Below are 21,735 nucleotides of genomic sequence, written 5' to 3' on the forward strand. Positions count from 1 at the left end.
CTCATCTTTATGGGCACCCCACTGTGAATTTATTAAGAAAAAAAATTCCCAAAGTCTGTGTTGCCCAGAGGCTGACAGGAAATCACATCTTAGCTTTTTTTCAGGAGTTACAGGCACACTGCAATTTGGAAGTAGAAAGTGGATTTAAAAATTCATAACTTCTAATACAATAGGACAAATTAGTGATTTTCTGGCAATCGAATGTAAGCTTTTGGGAGCAAGAATGTTTGTGTTTAATTTACTATTTTATCTTCAGAAGCTACAAAAAAATGCCTGCACAGAGAATACTGGTTAAGTGAATTTGTCTTCAGCAGTTTTGTGGACTGAACTTGCATCTTTTTAAAGAAGACGAATACAGATATAGATATACAGGCATTAATTTTTCTCTCACAGTTATTGTTAGCTACCTGGACAGCACTGCACGATAGGTGGTGATGGTTATAACACTTTTTGACTCCGAAGACTTTCAATGTGTTTTCAGCTCTACGCTTTGAAATGAAAAATACCTGAAGTTGTAAAGTAGGACGCTTGGTGGCGCTGTAGGCTAAGAGAGCGAAAAAGCTATCTGCGGACTCCTTAAAAGCCGAGCTGTTTCTGGCAGCTGGAAAGGAAACATATTACAATACTGGGGATAGAAGGTTTCAGAGAGGCAGCTATTCCCACGTCAGTCAATGTTCAGACTACCTAACTCAAGATTATCGAACCAAGATAGCCGAATCAGCTGCAAAGTACTTATTTTGTGATTAAATTCTGTATGTTTTGGACGCAGAGGAACGATGGAGACGCTGCTTCCCAAAGCGCCACAGAAAAGGCAAGTGACCGCCATTATTATCCTATTACTATTGTGGGAGGCGGGCGGTGCAACCATTAAGTATTCTATTCTAGAAGAGAGGGAGAGCGGCTCTTTCGTTGCCAACCTAGCAAGAGATCTGAGGTTGGGCTTAGGGGAGTTAGCCGCGCGGGGAGCTCGGATTCTTTCCAAAGGAAATAAACAGCATTTGCAGCTCGAGCAGAAGAGTGGAAATTTGCTTCTAAAAGAAAAACTGGACCGGGAAGAGTTGTGTGGTGATATAGATCCATGTATACTAAATTTCCAGGTGTTACTGAAAAACCCGGTGCAGTTTATTCAAGGTGAACTGCAGCTGCAAGATGTAAATGACCATGCACCAGAATTCTTGGAAAATGAAATCCTCCTGAAAATCTCTGAAAGCAGCCATCCAGGGACTGCATTTCCTTTGGAAATAGCTCAAGATTTAGACGTGGGCAGCAACACAGTTCAGAACTACACAATTAGTACCAACGCCCATTTCCACCTCTCCACTCGCAATCACAGCGACGGCAGGAAATACCCTGAACTGGTTCTCGACAAAGCGTTGGACCGTGAGGAGCAGTCCGAGCACAGATTAACTCTCACAGCGTGGGATGGTGGGTCACCGCCTAGGACTGGGACTTCCCAGGTCCTCGTTATAGTCCTGGACATAAATGACAACGCTCCTGAATTTGCTCAGCTGCTCCATGAGGTGCATGTCCCAGAGAATAGCGCCATTGGCTCCCTTGTCATCACCGTATCCGCTATAGATTTAGATTCTGGGACCCACAGCGAGCTCTCTTACTCATTTTTCCAATCCTCAAATCAAATCGTTCAGGCCTTTGAAATAAACGCAGTCACAGGAGAAATTCGATTAAAAAAATTGTTGGATTTTGAGGAAATTCGATCTTACCGAATGGAGATTGAAGCCTCAGACGGCGGAGGTCTTTCAGGAAAATGCACGGTAGCCATACAAGTGATGGATGTGAACGACAACGCCCCCGAACTGACCATGTCATTGCTCATCACTGAGATCTCAGAAAACTCCCCTGACACTGTGGTGGCTATTTTTGGAATTTCAGATCCAGATTCTGGGGACAATGGCAAATTGACCTGTTCCATCGAAGACCATCTCCCTTTCCTTCTGAAACTTACTGTAGAAAATTACTACACTCTGGTAACGGAGGGACCCCTGGACAGAGAGAGCCAAGCCGAGTACAACATCACCATCACCGTCACCGACCTGGGGACACCCAGGCTGAAGAGCGAGCACAGCATCAGCGTGCAGGTGGCCGACGTCAACGACAACGCCCCGGCCTTCAGCCAAAGCGCCTACACCCTGTGGGTCCGCGAGAACAACAGCCCCGCCCTGCACATCGGCAGCGTGAGCGCCACCGACGCGGACTCGGGCGCCAACGCGCGGGTCACCTACTCGCTGCTGCCGCCCGGCGACGCGCGCCTGCCGCTGGCCTCGCTGGTGTCCATCAACGCGGACACCGGGCAGCTGTTCGCGCTGAGGCCCCTGGATTTCGAGGCGCTGCGCGCCTTCGAGTTCGGCGTGGGCGCGGCCGACGGCGGCTCGCCGGCGCTGAGCAGCCGGGCGCTGGTGCGCGTGCAGGTGCTGGACGCCAACGACAACGCGCCCGTCGTGCTGTACCCGCCGCAGAACGGCTCTGCGCCCTGCACCGAGCTGGTGCCGCGCGCGGCCGACGCGGGCTACCTGGTGAACAAGGTGGTGGCGGTGGACGGCGACTCGGGCCAGAACGCCTGGCTGTCGTACCAGCTGCTCAGGGCCACGGAGCCCGGGCTGTTCGGCGTGTGGGCGCCCAGCGGCGAGGTGCGCACGGCCCGGCTGCTGAGCGAGCGCGACGCGCCCAGGCACAGGCTGGCGGTGCTGGTGCGCGACCACGGCGAGCCGCCGCTGTCGGCCACCGTCACGCTGCACGTGCTGCTGGTGGACGGCTTCTCGCAGCCCCACCTGCCGCGGGCCGAGGCGGCGGCCGAGCAGGCGCGGGCCGAGCCGCTCACCGTGTCCTTGGTGGTGGCCCTGGCGGCGGTGTCGTCGCTCTTCCTGCTGTCGGTGCTGGGCGTCGTGGCGGCGCGGCTGTGCGCGAGGGCCCGGGCGGCGTCTGCGGGTGGCTGCTCGGGGCCCGGGGGCGGCCTTGCGGGCCACGTGGTGGACGTGAGCGGCGGCGGGACGCTGTGCCAGGCCTACCGCTATGAGGTGTGCCTGACGGGAAGTTCAGGGACCAGCGAGTTCAAGTTTGTGAAGCCAGCTATCCCTAATTTCCAGGTCCATTCCCATGGGTCAGAAATAGAAGGAAACACCAACTTTAGGAGTTTCAGTATTCAGTGACAGTAATAGTTTTTCATAATTCAAATATTTAAAACTGATTATAAGTTTAAGGTATCCCTTCCATGCCAACCTATTATTGTTTAAAATTACACTAAACTTGCTTGAAACTTTTCTTATATTTTCCCATGGTTTTAAAGAATGGCATTTCCATTACTTCATTACTCTAACAGGATCGGTGGTCTTAATTCTTGCCTCTCCAAACACTGATGTAGTCAATAGGTGTACAAATCCTTGTTCTGCAATAGCTTAGGTGTGTATTAGGATAAAAAGAAAAACAGTGCAAAATAACTTCTATAAAATCAATTGTATTTCTTTGAATATTTCTTGTTAGTTTCTAAGCCATTAGGTGTATAAGAGCAGAAATGCACTGACACACTAAAGGAAGCCTTATGGGAAGGAAAGAACTGGTACAGTGAAAATCTGGCTCCTGCTTTGCTCTCATAGTACTTATATTTGATGTCCTTTTCTCTTAAGATGGCGTACTAATTGTGCTTCCTTTCATTAATATACCAGCATTTTAATGTAATTATTTTAATTGCTTTCTATTTAATTCCACTGGTGTTAAAAGGCGGAAACGCTGTCGTGTTTATCCAGTGAGATGAAATAACATGGTAATGAAATTGGCTTTTTTTATTTGAGAAACACTGCGCATCTGTGACATAAAATGCAGTGGTCACCCAATATCCATTCATCTTCTCTTCTCTAGTCACAGGTCCCAAATTTTATTCAGGGTATTAGTGTGCTTAGTCAAAAGGATACATTTTCCCAGCCTCCTTCGCTGGAATAGTTCATTTGACTAGGTTATTGTCCTTGAGATGTATAAACAAATGTAGATTTCCAAGAAGGCTTTTTAAAGAGTGATGCCTCATCTTGGAAGAGGCCTCTTTTTGTCCTTCTCTGACTGCTCCTTGTTACTTGGAATGTGTAAGTCAGGGCTGGAACACAACAAGCCATGTTGAGCCAAAGCAACACTAAGGTTGGTACTATTGAATAAAGACAGTATGATATAAACTTAAGAGATGAGGATCCCTGATGATCATGGAGTCATCGCACATACTTGGATTGCCTACTTCTGAACTTTTAGATCCTGCAGAAACCAATATGAATGATTTAACAATAAGATTTTTATTAAAATATTATATACATTGAACTATACAGTGAAGTGTACAGATCCTAAGTGTATAGTTTGATGTAACATCTTTTAAAGCTTTTATTTCTTGGTTTCTAATTTAAAGGTATAGAGTGCTTTATACTTATTATCTTTTTAATCTCCAGCCAAACCGTAAGGTAGTTGGCATATTATCCCCTCTTTTCCATATGAGAAAACTGAAGCTTAGAAAGGTTAAGTAATTTCCTCACAGTTCTGAAGTATCAAAAGGAGCATTTTGAAATATATATGTTAAGTCCACTTGAATTGAATGGCTCAGTTCCTAACCCATATCCTATAATGGGAAGCATTAAACTGGTAGCATCGTCTTCCTAACTAGAAGTGAAATCCATATCTTCCATGAACTGAACTGCTATGCAAAAATGTAACTTTTTGTCTATAATTTGTATTTATTTCTATACTAATGAGGCCACACTCCTCTAGACCAATAAACCCTAAGTTCTTTGAGAAGCAGTGACCTAAGTAGGCTGCATAGGACACCACAATTAATCTTCACCATAGACAAATCAGCCTGATTGTCTACCTGTACATCTCAATATATCACATTCATTATTGCAGAAATAAATGCCTTCAAGAGGGAGTAGAGTAACTTTATGGTTGTATTTATTGAATTCCTCATGAAATCTTTTGTTTTTTTCTGTCCATCCCAATATATGCATATTTTTGTTTTCTCTAGATAGTTTAAACTTGCCTTATTATATAATTGATTTGTCTCTTATTCAAATCAAATATACTGTATTCATTTTATTACACTTTGTTTGAAAGCAGTATTCTGGTATTTTTAAATGAAATAACTAATTTCAGAAAAGTGTACTCAAGGATATGGAGTTTATATTGGTAACTAACTTGGAGATTCTAGAAATTTAATAGGAATAAAACTGATAGGTTCCTGTTATTTTCTGTTAAGATTCGCCATTCTTTGGAAACTACTCTTAAAAAATATGCTGAATAAAAGATTTGGAGTCATAAAAGACTTTATTCTGGAAGTACGGTTCATTGGAGCTGAATCAGACATTCTTCAGCATTTGCTGTGGTAACATTATTCTTGTAGAGTGACTAATTTCTGTTGACTTAGCTGCTAGGTGCATGAAATCCATGCTCATGTAATGTATTCATTTTCTATTACTGCTATAAAAAGTTACCACAAATGTAGTTGCTTAAAATAATAAAGAGGTATACTTTATAATTCTGTAGGCCTGATGTCTGATATGGGTCTTACTGGGTTAAAAATCAAGGTGTAAGCAGGAGTGCATTCCTTTCTTGTAGTTCTAGAGGAGAATCAATTTCTTCCTCCTTTCCAGCTTCTAGATGCTCATGGTCCCCTTCATCCTCAAAACAGCAACATTGTGTCTCTTGACCAATTCTTCCACAATCACATATCTCTCTGACCATAGCCAGGCAAATTTCTGTCCCACCTACATAATCCAGAATAATTTTCCCTTCACAAGGTCCTTGATTTAACTACATCTATGAAAACTCTTTTGCCATGTAAGATAACATATTTACAGAACTTGAGAATTAAAGCACCGACATCTCTGGGTGGATAGCTATTTTTCTGTGTACCATAAATTGGCTGCTTGGAAGAAAATTACCCAGTCTAGTAGTACCACCTGTGGCCAAAGGAAGGCACATGAAGGTCTTTATAACAGATTAGGTGTTTTATCATTGATTAGATGTTTTAATGCCAAAGTATTTAACAAATTTCCAAAAATCTTTAACAAAAATACAGAATTGATAAATATACTATTAATTTTATTGAAATTCAATTTGAATGATGGAAATGGAAAAACCCTGAACAAAAGAATGCAAATCTGATCTGAAACTTGTATCTAGAATATATAAAGAACTTTAACAACTTAATTAAAAAAAGACAACCCCTTAAGAATGGACGAAGAGATTAATAGACATTTCTCCAAGGAAGACATACAATGACCAATAGGCACATGAGAAGATGTTCAACATCATTAATCATAAGAGAAACGCAAATCAAAAATTACAAGATACCACTTCATGCCCTCTAGGATGGCTAGAATAAAAAAGGCAGGTAGCAGCAAGTGTTGGGAAGATGTGGAAAAACTGGAATATTGACACACTGCTGGTGGGAATGTAAAACAGTACAGCCACTTTGGAAAACGGTCTGGCAGTTCCTCAATTAAACATAGAGATACCATCTGAGCTTAGCAATTCTACCCCTAGAGAAATGAAAACATATGTCCATACCAACACTTGAATATGAATGTTTAAAACAGTGTTATTCATAATAGTCAAAAGGTGGAAACAACCCAAATGTCCATCAACAGAAGAATGGATAATTGAAATGTGATACACCTGTACAATGGAATATTATTCAGCCATAAAGAGGAATGAAGTGGTGTTAACATGGTACAACTTGGATGAATCTTGAAAACATACTAAGTGAAAGAATCTAGTGACAAAACTCCAAATATTATATTATTCCATTCATATGAAATTCCAGAATAGGGAACTCTATAGAGACAGAAAGTAAATTCATTGTTGATTAAGGCTTAGCACAGGAGAGATGGGAGAATAGGGTGACAGCCAGGGGGTATGGGATTCGGGAGAGATGAAAATGCTCTAAAATTGACTGTGGTGATGGATGCACTACACTGAATATACTAAAAACCACTGAATTATATACTTTAAGTGAAGTGAATTATATGGTATATGAATTATCTTTCATTCACTAGTGTCTTAAAAGAACAAAACATTAATTATTCCTGTCATGATTAAAAAAAATCCCAAAGCATGACAGTCTTAACCTTGAGATCTGCCTAGTTGGGAAATAACTTTCCAATGACTTGAAAAATTTGAAAGCTCATAGTTCTCAGGCTTATGTTTTGGAAAGAAGATGAAATAATTTAATCTTTAAGAATGCACTGGTTAAATATTCTCTTTTGAATTGGCACTGATTGCAATTTTGCAATGTCTACTCATTTTTAATTTCCCAAGTGTAAACCATGTACTTACAAAGCCATTCTCATGTTACTTTGGGAACGTTTTGTCCCTAAATGTATATTCTTCTCAGCCTAAATGTTATTTTATTTAATCATTAATGCTCTACAGCTTTAAAGAGTCAACAACATAAGTGACAATTTGCTCTTTGTACTCCTTCCACACAACAGCACAGAAAAAACATGTGAAAATAGAGGTCAGGGTTGGATATAAACACAGTTTTACATGACCTATTTGGTACATTTAGGAGGATTTTTCTTTCCAAAGTTAAACCAGAAAATGTAAGATGTAGTGAGAACACATGGTGGCGCTGCAGGTTAAATGATGGAAAACAGAATTGTCTCGGCAGTTCCAGTATCCAGCCAGTTCCACACTGCCTGGAAGCTGAAGAACAGCTCTCTCAGCCAGAGCCAAAGTGAGTGTGAAACCTCTTTCAAACTCTATATAGTGCCATAATTTTGACATTCTGGACTCCAGGACTGGGCTACTGAGATCCTGGGCACACGTGAAGCTCTTGTGAACCACAGTTTCAGAAAGAGCAATGGAAATTGGATGGATGACCAGTCTGAGACGAAGGCAAGTCCTAGTTTTGTTTGTTTTGCTGAGCGTGTCTGGGGCGGGAGCCGAGTTAGGGCTCTATTCAGTAGTGGAAGAAACGGAGAAAGGTGCCTTTGTGGCAAATCTGGGAAAAGACCTAGGGTTGGGGTTGGCGGAGATGTCCACCCGCGCGGCTCGTATCATTTCTCAGGGGAACAAAGAGCATTTGCAGCTCAAGGTTCAGACTGGGGATTTGCTCGTAAATGAAAAACTAGATCGAGAGGAGCTATGTGGTCCAACCGAGCCTTGCATAGTACATTTCCAAGTGTTAATGGAAAAACCCTTAGAGGTATTTCAGGCTGAACTGAGAGTGCAAGACATAAATGACCATTCTCCAGTGTTTGCTGAAAGAGAAATGATTCTAAAAATACCGGAGAACAGTCCTCTAGGAATCGCATTTCCTCTGAGTAATGCTCTGGACTTGGATGTAGGAAACAATAATGTTCAGAACTATAAAATTAGTTCCAACTTCCATTTCCGGGTTCTAACCCGCAGTCGCAGCGATGGCAGAAAATACCCTGAGCTGGTGTTGGACAAAGAGCTGGATCGGGAGGAGAAGCCTGAAATCCTATTAACCCTGACGGCACTGGATGGCGGCTCTCCGCCTCGGAATGGGACGGCCCAGGTGCGCGTTGAAGTGGTAGACAGCAACGATAATGCCCCGGAGTTTGGGCAATCTCTCTACAAGGTGCATATTCTGGAAAGCAGCCCAGTAGGCTCCCTGGTGGTCACTGTCTCTGCCAGCGATTTAGACAGTGGAGTTAATGGAAAAATATCATACACATTCTTTCAGCCTTCAGAAGATATTACCAGAACTTTGGAAGTAAATCCTATGACAGGCGAAATTCGCCTGAGAAAACAACTAGATTTTGAAACAGTTCTATCTTATGAAGTGGACATCAAGGCCACTGATGGCGGAGGTCTCTCAGGAAAATGCACTCTCCTCCTGCAGGTGGTGGATGTCAACGATAATCCCCCACAAGTGACCATGTCTGCACTTACTAGCCCAATCCCAGAGAACTCTCCTGATGTTGTAGTTGCTGTTTTCAGTGTTTCTGATCCTGATTCCGGAGAAAACGGGAAGACTATTTCCTCCATCCAGGATGACCTTCCTTTCTTTCTAAAACCTTCAGTCAAGAACTTTTACACTTTGGTAACGGAGAGAGCACTAGATAGAGAAGAAAGAGCCCAGTACAACATCACCATCACCGTCACCGACCTGGGGACACCCAGGCTGAAGAGCGAGCACAGCATCAGCGTGCAGGTCGCCGACGTCAACGACAACGCCCCGGCCTTCAGCCAAAGCGCCTACACCCTGTGGGTCCGCGAGAACAACAGCCCCGCCCTGCACATCGGCAGCGTGAGCGCCACCGACCCGGACTCGGGCGCCAACGCGCGGGTCACCTACTCGCTGCTGCCGCCCGGCGACGCGCGCCTGCCGCTGGCCTCGCTGGTGTCCATCAACGCGGACACCGGGCAGCTGTTCGCGCTGAGGCCCCTGGATTTCGAGGCGCTGCGCGCCTTCGAGTTCGGCGTGGGCGCGGCCGACGGCGGCTCGCCGGCGCTGAGCAGCCGGGCGCTGGTGCGCGTGCAGGTGCTGGACGCCAACGACAACGCGCCCGTCGTGCTGTACCCGCCGCAGAACGGCTCTGCGCCCTGCACCGAGCTGGTGCCGCGCGCGGCCGACGCGGGCTACCTGGTGAGCAAGGTGGTGGCGGTGGACGGCGACTCGGGCCAGAACGCCTGGCTGTCGTACCAGCTGCTCAGGGCCACGGAGCCCGGGCTGTTCGGCGTGTGGGCGCCCAGCGGCGAGGTGCGCACGGCCCGGCTGCTGAGCGAGCGCGACGCGCCCAGGCACAGGCTGGCGGTGCTGGTGCGCGACCACGGCGAGCCGCCGCTGTCGGCCACCGTCACGCTGCACGTGCTGCTGGTGGACGGCTTCTCGCAGCCCCACCTGCCGCGGGCCGAGGCGGCGGCCGAGCAGGCGCGGGCCGAGCCGCTCACCGTGTCCTTGGTGGTGGCCCTGGCGGCGGTGTCGTCGCTCTTCCTGCTGTCGGTGCTGGGCGTCGTGGCGGCGCGGCTGTGCGCGAGGGCCCGGGCGGCGTCCGCGGGGGGCTGCTCGGGGCCCGGGGGCGGCCTTGCGGGCCCCGTGGTGGACGTGAGCGGCGGCGGGACGCTGTGCCAGGCCTACCGCTATGAGGTGTGCCTGTCGGGAGGCTCGGGAACCGGCGAGTTCAAATTCTTTAAGCCGATTATCCCCAGTATTCAGGCAGAGTGCTCTGGGAGGAATATGGTAGATAATCCCTTCTTGTAATAGATTTTCATTTAATTTTCAGTAATAATTCTTTTTATAGTTTCTTGTATTTTCAAGTGTTAAACAACCATATCGATATTTAGTTCTAAAACTTCAAGTTAAATTATTATGGACCATAAAGGCAATATTTATGTATGCTTTTACAATGTCATTTCATCCTTTCCTGCATTAATCAAATTAGTTTTAATTATTACCATATATAAATACTTATAAGGTTTAATTCTGTCCAAATGTGCAAGGATTTAGTTATTCTTTCTCAGTGTAGAAAACGAAGGTTTTGATTTTTCTTCTGGGATGTTTTATGGTCTGCACCTCATAATCCTACCTACCTTGTGCTTCCTTCATGTAAGACGACATACCTGCACTTTTACCCTTATTCTAACTTTGTTTAATCGTGTTAAAAACTGTCATTTGACATTTGAAAGGAAATATTTCTCTATTGTTCTGCTCATGATAAAATGAAGCAGATCATTCTGTGAGTGATGTTGGACTCCTGCAATACCCTGTATTCATGTTATTTCATTTCCTTTAAATATTCTTAGCTAATATTTTCTAAATGTTCATTTCTGCTAATATATAAAACAAATCTTGTCCCATAATTCAAACAAAATGTAATGACCTGCATGAAAATGACTATAAATAAAAACATTTTGGAAAATTTGTGTGAGAATATTGGCAGACTGTTGGAAAGACATTCACTTTTCATTTTAATTTTTAAACTTATTTTAATTGGTATCCAATTTTAAAATCAGGATTAACTAAAAATCATGAAGAAAAACAATATATTCTTCAATCTCTAACTCCTTTCTACAGAGTGGTTTCTCTAGAATTTCTAATTATTATGTTTATACTGCTGTATCTTAATATTTCATTTTACACTTTGATCACATCTTCCTATGGAAAAAAAAGGATTTAACTTTCTTACTTTACCATTAACATACATATAAGCATTCCACATTATCTTTTTTCTGTTCTCCCCATAGAGTCATCATGGTTTTTTAAAAACTGGTAGTTTTTGTCTGTATTACTAAGAGTACTTTGAAATACACATTACTGCAGTATGATTATATTTATTTTCTTGAAAAACTTTTTTCCTAGAGCTGATACCTGTTTTTACTTGCATCATTTTCTCTATTTACTGGTATTGACTTTTCATATTATCTCACATTTGAATATCAGTCCTCCTTAAATATTAAAAAATGTTAGATACTTATTAATTATATTTATTTCCTAGAAATCTTTCACCCATACCACCCTGTATCTCTGATTCATTTACACTAGTTACTATGTAGGCTGTCACCCTAGGACTTTTTTTTTCTTTAATATTTTCTTTCCTTTGTTGGTCTGCTTTTACAAGATCCAGTATTTTCTTTGTTAGTTTACTCCCTTGTTTAGTTGACGTACATCTCTCAATACCTTCATAAAAATGGAAACAGGGATGTAAAATATTTGGAGACCTTGCCTTGTAAAGGTATCTCCTTTTTCTTTTCAGTTGATTGTTAGGTTGACTAGGTATAAAATTCTAGGTTGAAAATAATTTTCCCTCAGATTTTGAAATCAGTATTCCTTTTGTGTATTGAATATAGAATTGCTCTTCAGAAGACTGATTCATTCTGAAGCTTTTCTTTTTGTGTCACCTTTTTTACATTCTGGAAGATTTGGAAAAATTATCTTCATATTTTGAAAATACATTAGTGGCAGTTTAATTATTTGATCACATGGATGAACTCAGTTTTAAACTCTCACCTTGACTTCTGGGAAATTTTCTTAAGTTTTCATCATAATTTTTTCTTTTGAATTTTCTATAGTCTCACATTAAACAGAATCTCATTAGGTAAATATTGGATCTTCTGGATTGGTTCTCTAAGACTCTAAAAATTATTTTCCCTTCTTATTTTCTCTTTTTTTGTTTTACTTTTTAGACAAATAATTTTATTATTCAAACTTTATATTTAAGTTTTTCTTTTTGGCTGACAAATATTTTTAAGAGTTCTTATTGGTTCTTTGAGTGTTTTTCATGGCATCCTGTTATGAGGTGTGCCTCTTGGATGCAAATAGATTTGCAAATGTATATTTTTTGCATCTATAATTAATAGACTTATTCTTTTTAAATGCATTTTCCAAGAAGTGCATTATACAGTGAAAACACTATTACAATCATTTTTAAAATGAAGTGGATCACAGGGAAGTTAAGAACTTGGCCAAGGTTGTATAGCTAAGTAAGGGGCACTTAAGCTGTAATGTATTCTTTTTTAATAAGAATACATGCTTCATACAGTTACTGTTAAGATTAAATGTGTAAACACATAAGTGGCACTTAGAACAATGGGTAGCACGAGTAAATATTCCATAAGTGTTAGTTTTTTACTAAATGTTACTTATTAACCAGACATTTTAAAAAGACTTTCTTCTCTTTATTATAAATGCTTCCTCCTGTTCCTTTTTGTTTTGTTTTATTTTTTGGTGGTGGTGGTTTTGGACCTTCTTTTTTTCCTAGACTATGATAATTTTATTTTTAATATTTTAAGGAACCTCTACACGGCTTTCCATAATGGCTGTACCGTTTCCTTTTACAACAATGTACAAGGTTTCCAATGTTTCTGCATCCTTGTCAACACTTGTTATTTTCTATTCTTTTGATAGTGACCAGACTAATGGGTGTGAGGTGGTTTGTATTTGTATTTCTATTTCTCGTATGATTAGTGATGTTGAACACACCTTTTCATATGTTTGTTGGCCATTTTTAGGTCTTCAGATAATTCTTTGCCCATTTTTTAATTGGGTTACTTTTTTTGTTGTTGAGTTGTGTAAGTATCTTGTGTAAGTATTCTGTAAACATCTTGTGTAAATATATAATTGTGTAAATATTCTGCACATTAACCCCATCAGATATATGATTTGCAAATATTTTCTTCAACTCTATAAGTTGCCTTTTTACTCTTTTGATTGTTTCTTTTGATATACAGAAATGTTTAAGTTTGATGTAGTCCCATTTATCTAACTTTTGTTGCCTGTGCTTTTGTTGTTATATTCAAGACACCATGGCCAAATCCAAGGTCTTGAGGCTACCCCCCAATGTTTTCTTCTAGTTTTATAGTTTAAGCTCTTATGTTTAGGTCTTTAATCCACTTTGAAGTAATTTTTGTAGATGCGGTAAAGTAGGGGCCCAATTTTATTCATCTGGGTGTGGATATGCAGTTTTCTGAGCACCATCTGTTGAAGAGGCTTTCCTGTTGAGTAATCTTGGCACTTTTGTTGAAAATCATTTGGCCATATATAGAGAGGTTTATTTCTGGGCTCTGTTTTACTGTACTAGTCAGTCTATATGTCTGTCTTTATGCCATTACTACCATCTTCATTCCTGTAGCTTTGTAGTAGGTTTTGAAATCAGGAAGTAGAAAGCCTCCAATTTCTGTTCTTCTTTTTCAAGAATGTTTTGACTATTCAGGGTCCCTTGAGATTCCTTATGAATTTTCAGATGGTTCTATCTCTCAAATAGAAACTTTGGAGGAAGCCCTTTGGTTTCCTCTCTCCATGCTTATCACAGCTCATTTGCCCATTTCTCATGTCCACATGGGATTTTGAAGGCATCGTTAAGACTGGGCACAAAGTTGCATAGGGTCCAGCCTCCCTGTGAAACCATCCAGCCACCCCCTTTTAAGTACTGAATCTTCCTGGGATCCTGCCAGGTTAGGTTTTTGGAAAACAGCCAAGAAGTAAAGCTGTGTTCAGTCATCATAAATTTCCCCCAAAAGGGAGGCCTGGATACTTTCTGGTTGGGGGGGGTGCCATACCATCATCACTTAAGCTGTACCCCAAACATAACCTGTTAGTCTTGCTCACAGACCCCCTCATTAGCATGATATTAGCAGCTCTAAATTCTCAGGCTTTAGGGGAGGAGGAGTCCCTCTCTCATATATAAGGCCACGGGGCTTTCTGGTTGACATTTACATGTCTCGGTTTTGGACTTTCTATGTCATGTTGTAGGTATTTCCTAAAATATCTTGTAGTCTTTGGCTATCTTCTCACATCTAAGAATGATGAGATATCATAGTGTTGACCATCAGCTCTTTGTGAGTATATGGGGCCTGTTGATTCCAGAGCTTGACTGTAATATAACCATTCTAGGACATGGGTATTAGTTTGGGAGATCACCCAGAATCAATATATGTAAGTCCTTATCTGAGTCTTTCATATTCCCCAGGTTAGAATTCTACAACATCCTCTATTTAAGAGAGTGTTAGGGAATGTATCAGGCATATACTTTGTGTGCTACATTTGGAGCATATTGTTGGTAAGCAGCTAGAGATCTCACCATTCAGGATGCAAAATTTTGCTTCATCTCCATATTTTCAGTTTCACACCTCACACTTGCACTCAGCTCTGCCTAGAGTCTCCAAAACTAGACGTAGCCCCATGTAATTTTTCTGTAAAGTTGCCATTCTCTGGCTCTGATTTACTCTGCTGTCTATGTATGATGATGAGGATCAGAAAATTCAACTCTCCTATATACATACTGTCAACTAATAACTTATTATTTTTTAGTCCTTAACTGACTTCAATCTTCTTATGTACTTGGTTCTCCAGATCTTATACCTAAATGGAATTATGTGGGACAAACAGACTTGTTTCTCAGGAATATCTCCAAAGCAGGAAATTTACTTGAGACATTTCTTGGAACTGCTAACTCAATTGCCTTTCCATCTGATTACTATTATAAAAAAATGTGTGATCACTTGTGCATTCTTATCTTTATGAGTTCATACCATTCTTACTTTTTTCTGTTATTTAGTGGATATTTCAGAAGGAGGGAAAATAAATATGTACAATTAATTTACCTACTTTTCAATTTCTACTCTTTTGCAGTGACTGATTTTTCAACCATGTATCTAGCTCACATTTTTAAGAATGTAATCTGTACTTCGTATTTAAAAATGCAAATTTGTTAGATTCCTCCTCCATCCAATCTTGAGAGCACTTTTCAGACCTCCCGTCATGGGAGACCTCCTAGCACCTATTCCAAACCATTCCCCTCATTATGTAGTAGTCATGCACTTTGGCTGGGACTGAAACCACCCAAAGTTTAGGAGATAATCCCAGACAGGATTAAAAACAGAGCAAAAACCGAAAATGGGTCTTCAGATTCTGGAACTAAAATCTCCACCTATACTTCTATACCTCTTGAAACAATGATTACCACCATAAAAGGTATATGATCTTAGTTGATCTAGTCAGAAAAACTAAGTTTTTGTTCTATGTTGGTAAAGAAAATCTCTCACTCTTTCTTTCTGGGCCGAAAGAGAAAGCAAATGACCATAATTATAGCTGGAATAAATCTCAGGAACCCGAGAGAAGCCAGCTTTAGGGGTAAGCCTACTTTAAGTGACATTCATGTGTTTGTGTACTCCTTAAATATTTTTTGTAAGTTATGAGAATTTACAATTAAATTATGGATTTACATAATGTGTACCACCCCAGTATCTTACTTCATTTCTTCCCAGTTCACAGTTCATTGCTATCATGGAAGTCTACAGAAATGCCTTCTTGTGCTAGAACAACTATCAATGTATGTTCCATCTCATTGTTCATCCACCTCCACACCCTCTGAGAGGACTCCTGAAGTGACTCACGGAAGGCTTTCCTTTCCCATACTACCTAAAGGCCAAGTAGTGATGGAATTTTGTTTAGTTTAACAGTCATTTAGACTCCCCTCGTTTCAGGTTTCCAATCTTCTCACAAAGATTACAAGCCCCTGGCAGCCAGGAATCATCCTGTATCTCAGTCCTCACCACAACTGAGCACTGTCAGTTTGTGGAGAATGTGGAGGAATACTTAAACGCTTTTTTAAAAATGTTAACAGCATCAGAAATTATAAAGAGTATAAAACAATTCTTATGGAAGATCGAATACATTTGTAATCACTTTAACACAATGAATAAAACAACATTAATTTCTGAAGGACATTTGTGTAAATGGAACTTGGGTAATTTCATCAAACTGAGAATCTGTGGAGACGCATGGTGGCGCTGCAGGATAATATCGCGGGGAAAAAATAATCCTAAAACAAAAAAACTGGGTGATACAGTCTTGACACTGTTACCCAGCGCGTTGGGAAGACAGAAGGAACAAGACGTTCAGGGGTGAACTAGAAACTATTCAACGGGGATAACATCCTTAGGCCTCCGAGGATTTGGTGAACCGATTGGAGGCAAATTTCAGTTTCCCAGAACTGCCAAGTGAAGCCGAAGCAATTCCGCAGAAAGCTGCTGGCAAAGGAGCTATGGAGAACCGAGGGGCAGGCACCGTGAGGATAAGGCAAGTTCTGCTTCTCTTTGTTTTGCTGGGAATGTCTCAGGCGGGCTCCCAGTCTGGGCGCTTTTCGGTGGCGGAGGAAACGCAGAGTGGGAGCTTTGTAGGCAGTTTGCCAGCGGATCTGGGACTGGAAGTGGGTGAGCTGTTCTCAAGGGGGGCTCGTGTGGTCTCTAATGATAACAAACAGCGTTTGCAGCTGGACTTAAATACTGGGAATTTGCTCTTAAGCGAATCACTAGACCGGGAGGAGCTCTGTGGCTCCACGGAGCCGTGTGTGCTGCATTTCCAGATATTAATGAAAAACCCCTTGCAGTTTTTACGGCTTGAGCTCCAGGTCGAGGATATAAATGATCACTCTCCTGTCTTCTCAGAAAAAGAAATCCTCCTAGAAATCCCAGAGAATAGTCCTGTCGGTGCTGTGTTCTTACTACAAAGTGCGAAGGATTTAGATGTAGGAATCAATGCTCTAAAAAGCTACACAATAAGCCCCAACTCTCATTTTCACATTAAAATGAGAGTCAACCCAGACGGTAGGAAATACCCGGAGTTGGTTCTGGACAAGGCTCTGGATTATGAAGAGCAGTCGGAACTCAGTTTCACCCTCACTGCTCTGGATGGCGGGTCTCCATCCAGGTCCGGAACAGCCTCCGTTCAGGTGTTGGTGGTGGACACTAATGACAACTCCCCTGAGTTTGAGCAGCCGTTTTATGCGGTGAAGATTCCAGAGAACAGTGCACTAGGCACACTGGTTGTCACTGTCTCAGCTTGGGATTTAGACTCAGGAAAAAATGGGGAAATATCATATACATTCTCCCATGCCTCAGAAGATATTCACAAGATATTTAAAATTAACCAAAAGTCCGGAGAAGTCAGGTTACTGGCATTCTTGGATTATGAAACCGTTGAATCATACTCAATAATCATTCAAGCCACAGATGGGGGAGGCCTTTTCGGAAAATCAACAGTTAGAATTGAGGTGATGGATGTCAATGACAATGCTCCTGAACTCACCGTGTCTTCAATTACCAATCTAATCCCAGAAAATTCGCCTGAGACAGTTGTTATGGTTTTCAGTATCCGAGACAGAGACTCTGGGGACAATGGGAAGATAATTTGTTCTCTCCCAGAAGACCTCCCTTTCCTGTTAAAATCTTCAGTTGAGAATTATTACACATTAGAAACGGAGAGCCCCCTGGACCGAGAGAGCCAAGCCGAGTACAACATCACCATCACCGTCACCGACCTGGGGACACCCAGGCTGAAGAGCCAGCACAGCATCTCCGTGCAGGTGGCCGACGTCAACGACAACGCCCCGGCCTTCAGCCAAAGCGCCTACACCCTGTGGGTCCGCGAGAACAACAGCCCCGCCCTGCCCATCGGCAGCGTGAGCGCCACCGACGCGGACTCGGGCGCCAACGCGCGGGTCACCTACTCGCTGCTGCCGCCCGGCGACGCGCGCCTGCCGCTGGCCTCGCTGGTGTCCATCAACGCGGACACCGGGCAGCTGTTCGCGCTGAGGCCCCTGGATTTCGAGGCGCTGCGCGCCTTCGAGTTCGGCGTGGGCGCGGCCGACGGCGGCTCGCCGGCGCTGAGCAGCCGGGCGCTGGTGCGCGTGCAGGTGCTGGACGCCAACGACAACGCGCCCGTCGTGCTGTACCCGCCGCAGAACGGCTCTGCGCCCTGCACCGAGCTGGTGCCGCGCGCGGCCGACGCGGGCTACCTGGTGAGCAAGGTGGTGGCGGTGGACGGCGACTCGGGCCAGAACGCCTGGCTGTCGTACCAGCTGCTCAGGGCCACGGAGCCCGGGCTGTTCGGCGTGTGGGCGCCCAGCGGCGAGGTGCGCACGGCCCGGCTGCTGAGCGAGCGCGACGCGCCCAGGCACAGGCTGGCGGTGCTGGTGCGCGACCACGGCGAGCCGCCGCTGTCGGCCACCGTCACGCTGCACGTGCTGCTGGTGGACGGCTTCTCGCAGCCCCACCTGCCGCGGGCCGAGGCGGCGGCCGAGCAGGCGCGGGCCGAGCCGCTCACCGTGTCCTTGGTGGTGGCCCTGGCGGCGGTGTCGTCGCTCTTCCTGCTGTCGGTGCTGGGCGTCGTGGCGGCGCGGCTGTGCGCGAGGGCCCGGGCGGCGTCCGCGGGGGGCTGCTCGGGGCCCGGGGGCGGCCTTGCGGGCCACGTGGTGGACGTGAGCGGCGGCGGGACGCTGTGCCAGGCCTACCGCTATGAGGTGTGCCTGTCGGGAGGCTCGGGGACCAGCGAGTTTAAGTTCCTTAAACCGGTTCTTCCCAACCTCCAGCCCCAATGCCCAGGGAAAGAAATAGAGGAAAATCCTACCTTCCACAACAGACTTGGGTTCAATGGTCAGTGACTGTAATTTTCGTATTTTACCAGTATTTTTTGTTTTGTGCTACTTCCAAACCAATGTTATTTCCCCCAATTTGTGTGTATTTTGCATGTGCTACCTACCCACCTTTACTTTAAAGTGAATATCTTTATATGTGGTCATAATGAGATGATAATTTATTGTGTATCTCTGGAGGTCTTAATTTATGATTTTATTACCTCCTTAAGTAACACCACCAAATCACTTTTTGTCCATGGCCCTCTCTCCAGTTGAACTTTTTACCCACAATTATGATTATGGGAAAATAAAGCAGACCATTTTCAAATGATCTCAAGTGTTCTCATGTCTCATTTAAATCTTTTTCCAGCTTTGGTTTAGTAATGTTTGCTACTCACAAGTATCAATTTTCTCTTTAAATTCACTGCAATTTTTAGTTAACATTTAAAAATATTCATTACCGTTAAAAATACACCTGAAAAAACATATCATATGATATAACCATAAGTGTAATAATCTCGTTAGAAAGAGCCAGAGGGCAATTTTCTTCGTGTCTTTTCCTTATTCATCCTGGAGAATGGTTGTGAAGGCACAAAGATATTGTGGTCATCCACAGAATCTTGAAATAGAAGTTACAGTTTTCCGGTGTGTCATTGATGTTGCAAAGCTATAGTGCAATCTAGTTAGATGCAGACAACTGAATAATAACAGTTTGTATAGCATAAAGTGGACTTGTGTCCTGAGGTGTACAACTTTTTGTCTCCTGCATTCTCCCAGATTTTAATATATATATACACTGGGTACTAATTTTCAAACCTAAAAAAATCACAGCCAATAGAAAACTTGTTGTATATATTGTAATATACAAAATATAAATGTTTTGTGACAATTTAGCTTAGATATTTTTGATGCAATTTGAAATTCCTTGTATTATTCCATAATATTTAATTTTCAAGTTGTGGTATTGAGCCATTAAATTGATTTGATGACCTACTAAAGTTAGTGGGTATCAAGCCAAAGTTCGAAAAACACTTTTCCTAGAGATATATGTAGATATGTGTAGAGCAATGAGAACTATCAAGTTATAGTCCTTTAAGCTCTAATTTTTTTAAATTTCAAATCATTGTATGAGGAATTTTTGTCTCATGCTGCACAAGTCACTCACTCTTACCTTCAGTGATCTGACTACATTCCAGAAGAAAACGCCTTCATTCTTGTAAAAAGTGTTTTCCAATGAATTTTATCAAAAAGTTTAAACTCTAATATGTTGTAGAAGAAAAGTGTAGATAAATAAAATGAGTAAGGGTATGGAAGGAAAGGAAATGTGTGTGTGTGAGAGAGAGAGAGAGAGAGAGAGAGAGAGAGAGAGAGAGAGAGAGAATAAGCAAGTGAAGAGGAAATGGAGGCAAGTTAAATAATTGTTTCTATTGCTTCTAATGCCACAAACGAGGGTCAATGCCATAAACGGCTTCTTGAAGATATTTTAAAACTTCATCTTAACATTGTAGAGGGAGGGGCTGGGTATTATTCAGTTAATGTCAGGAAGTAGACTCTCTTGTCCTAGCATATTCAAAATCTAATGTTTATACTTCTTGAAAGGTAAGATTTCATTACCAGTTCTTTTGAACTCAGTGGGCTGATTGATTATTCTTTGAATTCAAGAAAAATGGAGGGAACAGAGGTCTTTCCATGGAAGCTAATTCTAAGTTTCTCTTTTGGGAAGTGAAACTAGGAGCAGGCTCTTTCCACCCTAAGTGAAAGCTGCTTTACATAGAGAACAAAAACTCATAAGATATTAACAAATCAAAGTTAAGTATTAAAATTGCCTCATGTCTTTAGTTAGTGGGGAAAAGATGGAGGTGCAGTAGCTTAAAGAGTTATACAAATACAAAGTTTTATAGCTTTATAGCGTGCAAGACAAGATGCACAGAACACTGAAGGTGAAAAATAAAAATGGCCACACACACACTAGAAAAAGTTAAGACAATAACAAGTGTTGACAAGGATGTGGAGAAATTGGAACCTTTATGCAATGCTTGAAGGAATGTAAAATGGTGGAGCCTTTTTAAAACACAGTTTGGCAGTCCCTCAAAATATTAAACATATAGTTACCTTATGTCCCAGAAACCCAACTCCCATATACTTATTCAAAAGAAATAAAAACATATTTCCACACAAAAACATATACATGTATGTTTACAGTAGTATTATTCATAACAACCCAAAGTGGGGAAAAAAACTAAATATCTATCAACTGATGAATGGATAAAATGTGACCTCCCCATATAATGGAACTGTTATTATTCAGGAATGAAGTGAATCAAGTACTGTTCACAGTATGATATGGATGAACCTCAAAAACATTATGAGTGGAAAAACATAAAGTGGAAGCAGCCAGTCATTAATTATCACACAGTGTATGGTCCTATTTATATGAAATGTTTAGAATAGGCAAATGTATAGAGACAGAAAGCAGAGTAGTGGTTGCCTACAGCTGGAGGGAGGACAGGAGATGAAGAGTGGCTGCTTATGGGTACAAGGTTGCCTTTTGGTATGGTAAAAATGTTCTAAAATTAGATAATACAAAATTTTGTAAACATAAAAACCATTAAATTGTACACTTTAAATGGGAAAATGCGATATTATATAAGTGACATCTCAATAACGCTGTTAAAAACTAAGGTGGAAGTGGTTGCAGCCTGTGTCTCAAGGGGGAATAGCAGTTCAAACAGTTCAGACAGAAAATGTAACAGGTGCAACAGCAGAGAGAAGGATCAAGTACTTCTCTTGTTGTTTCGAGTTTTTCCAGGTATCTGACCAGGGGATTTATAGAAAGAACTTGTCTATTTATAGGAAGAACTATGTGATT

The 21,735-nt window shown here is 42.4% G+C and overlaps 4 protein-coding genes across 4 annotated transcripts in view; all 4 read left to right on the top strand.

Annotated features, from left to right (window-relative positions):
• The window catches only part of LOC118917732 (protocadherin beta-5-like), an 82,756-nt gene that overhangs the window by 26,932 nt on the left and 34,089 nt on the right, over positions 1 to 21,735 (top strand). The gene's annotated exons all lie outside the window — the stretch shown is intronic.
• On the top strand, positions 619 to 5,525 carry LOC118917777 (protocadherin beta-17-like). The gene has a single exon (XM_036895955.2). It carries the CDS (start codon positions 777 to 779, stop codon positions 3,162 to 3,164), a length of 2,388 nt encoding a protein of 795 aa, XP_036751850.2. The 5' UTR covers positions 619 to 776; the 3' UTR covers positions 3,165 to 5,525.
• On the top strand, positions 7,693 to 10,874 carry LOC118917759 (protocadherin beta-16-like). Its single transcript, XM_036895898.2, has one exon. The coding sequence runs from the start codon at positions 7,847 to 7,849 to the stop codon at positions 10,214 to 10,216; it is 2,370 nt and encodes a 789-aa protein (XP_036751793.2). The 5' UTR covers positions 7,693 to 7,846; the 3' UTR covers positions 10,217 to 10,874.
• Positions 12,026 to 19,195, top strand: LOC118917746 (protocadherin beta-12-like). Its single transcript, XM_036895872.2, has one exon. It carries the CDS (start codon positions 16,497 to 16,499, stop codon positions 18,891 to 18,893), a length of 2,397 nt encoding a protein of 798 aa, XP_036751767.2. The 5' UTR covers positions 12,026 to 16,496; the 3' UTR covers positions 18,894 to 19,195.

The sequence above is a fragment of the Manis pentadactyla genome, chromosome 13 (assembly GCF_030020395.1).
Source record: "Manis pentadactyla isolate mManPen7 chromosome 13, mManPen7.hap1, whole genome shotgun sequence".
Taxonomy (NCBI): domain Eukaryota; kingdom Metazoa; phylum Chordata; class Mammalia; order Pholidota; family Manidae; genus Manis; species Manis pentadactyla.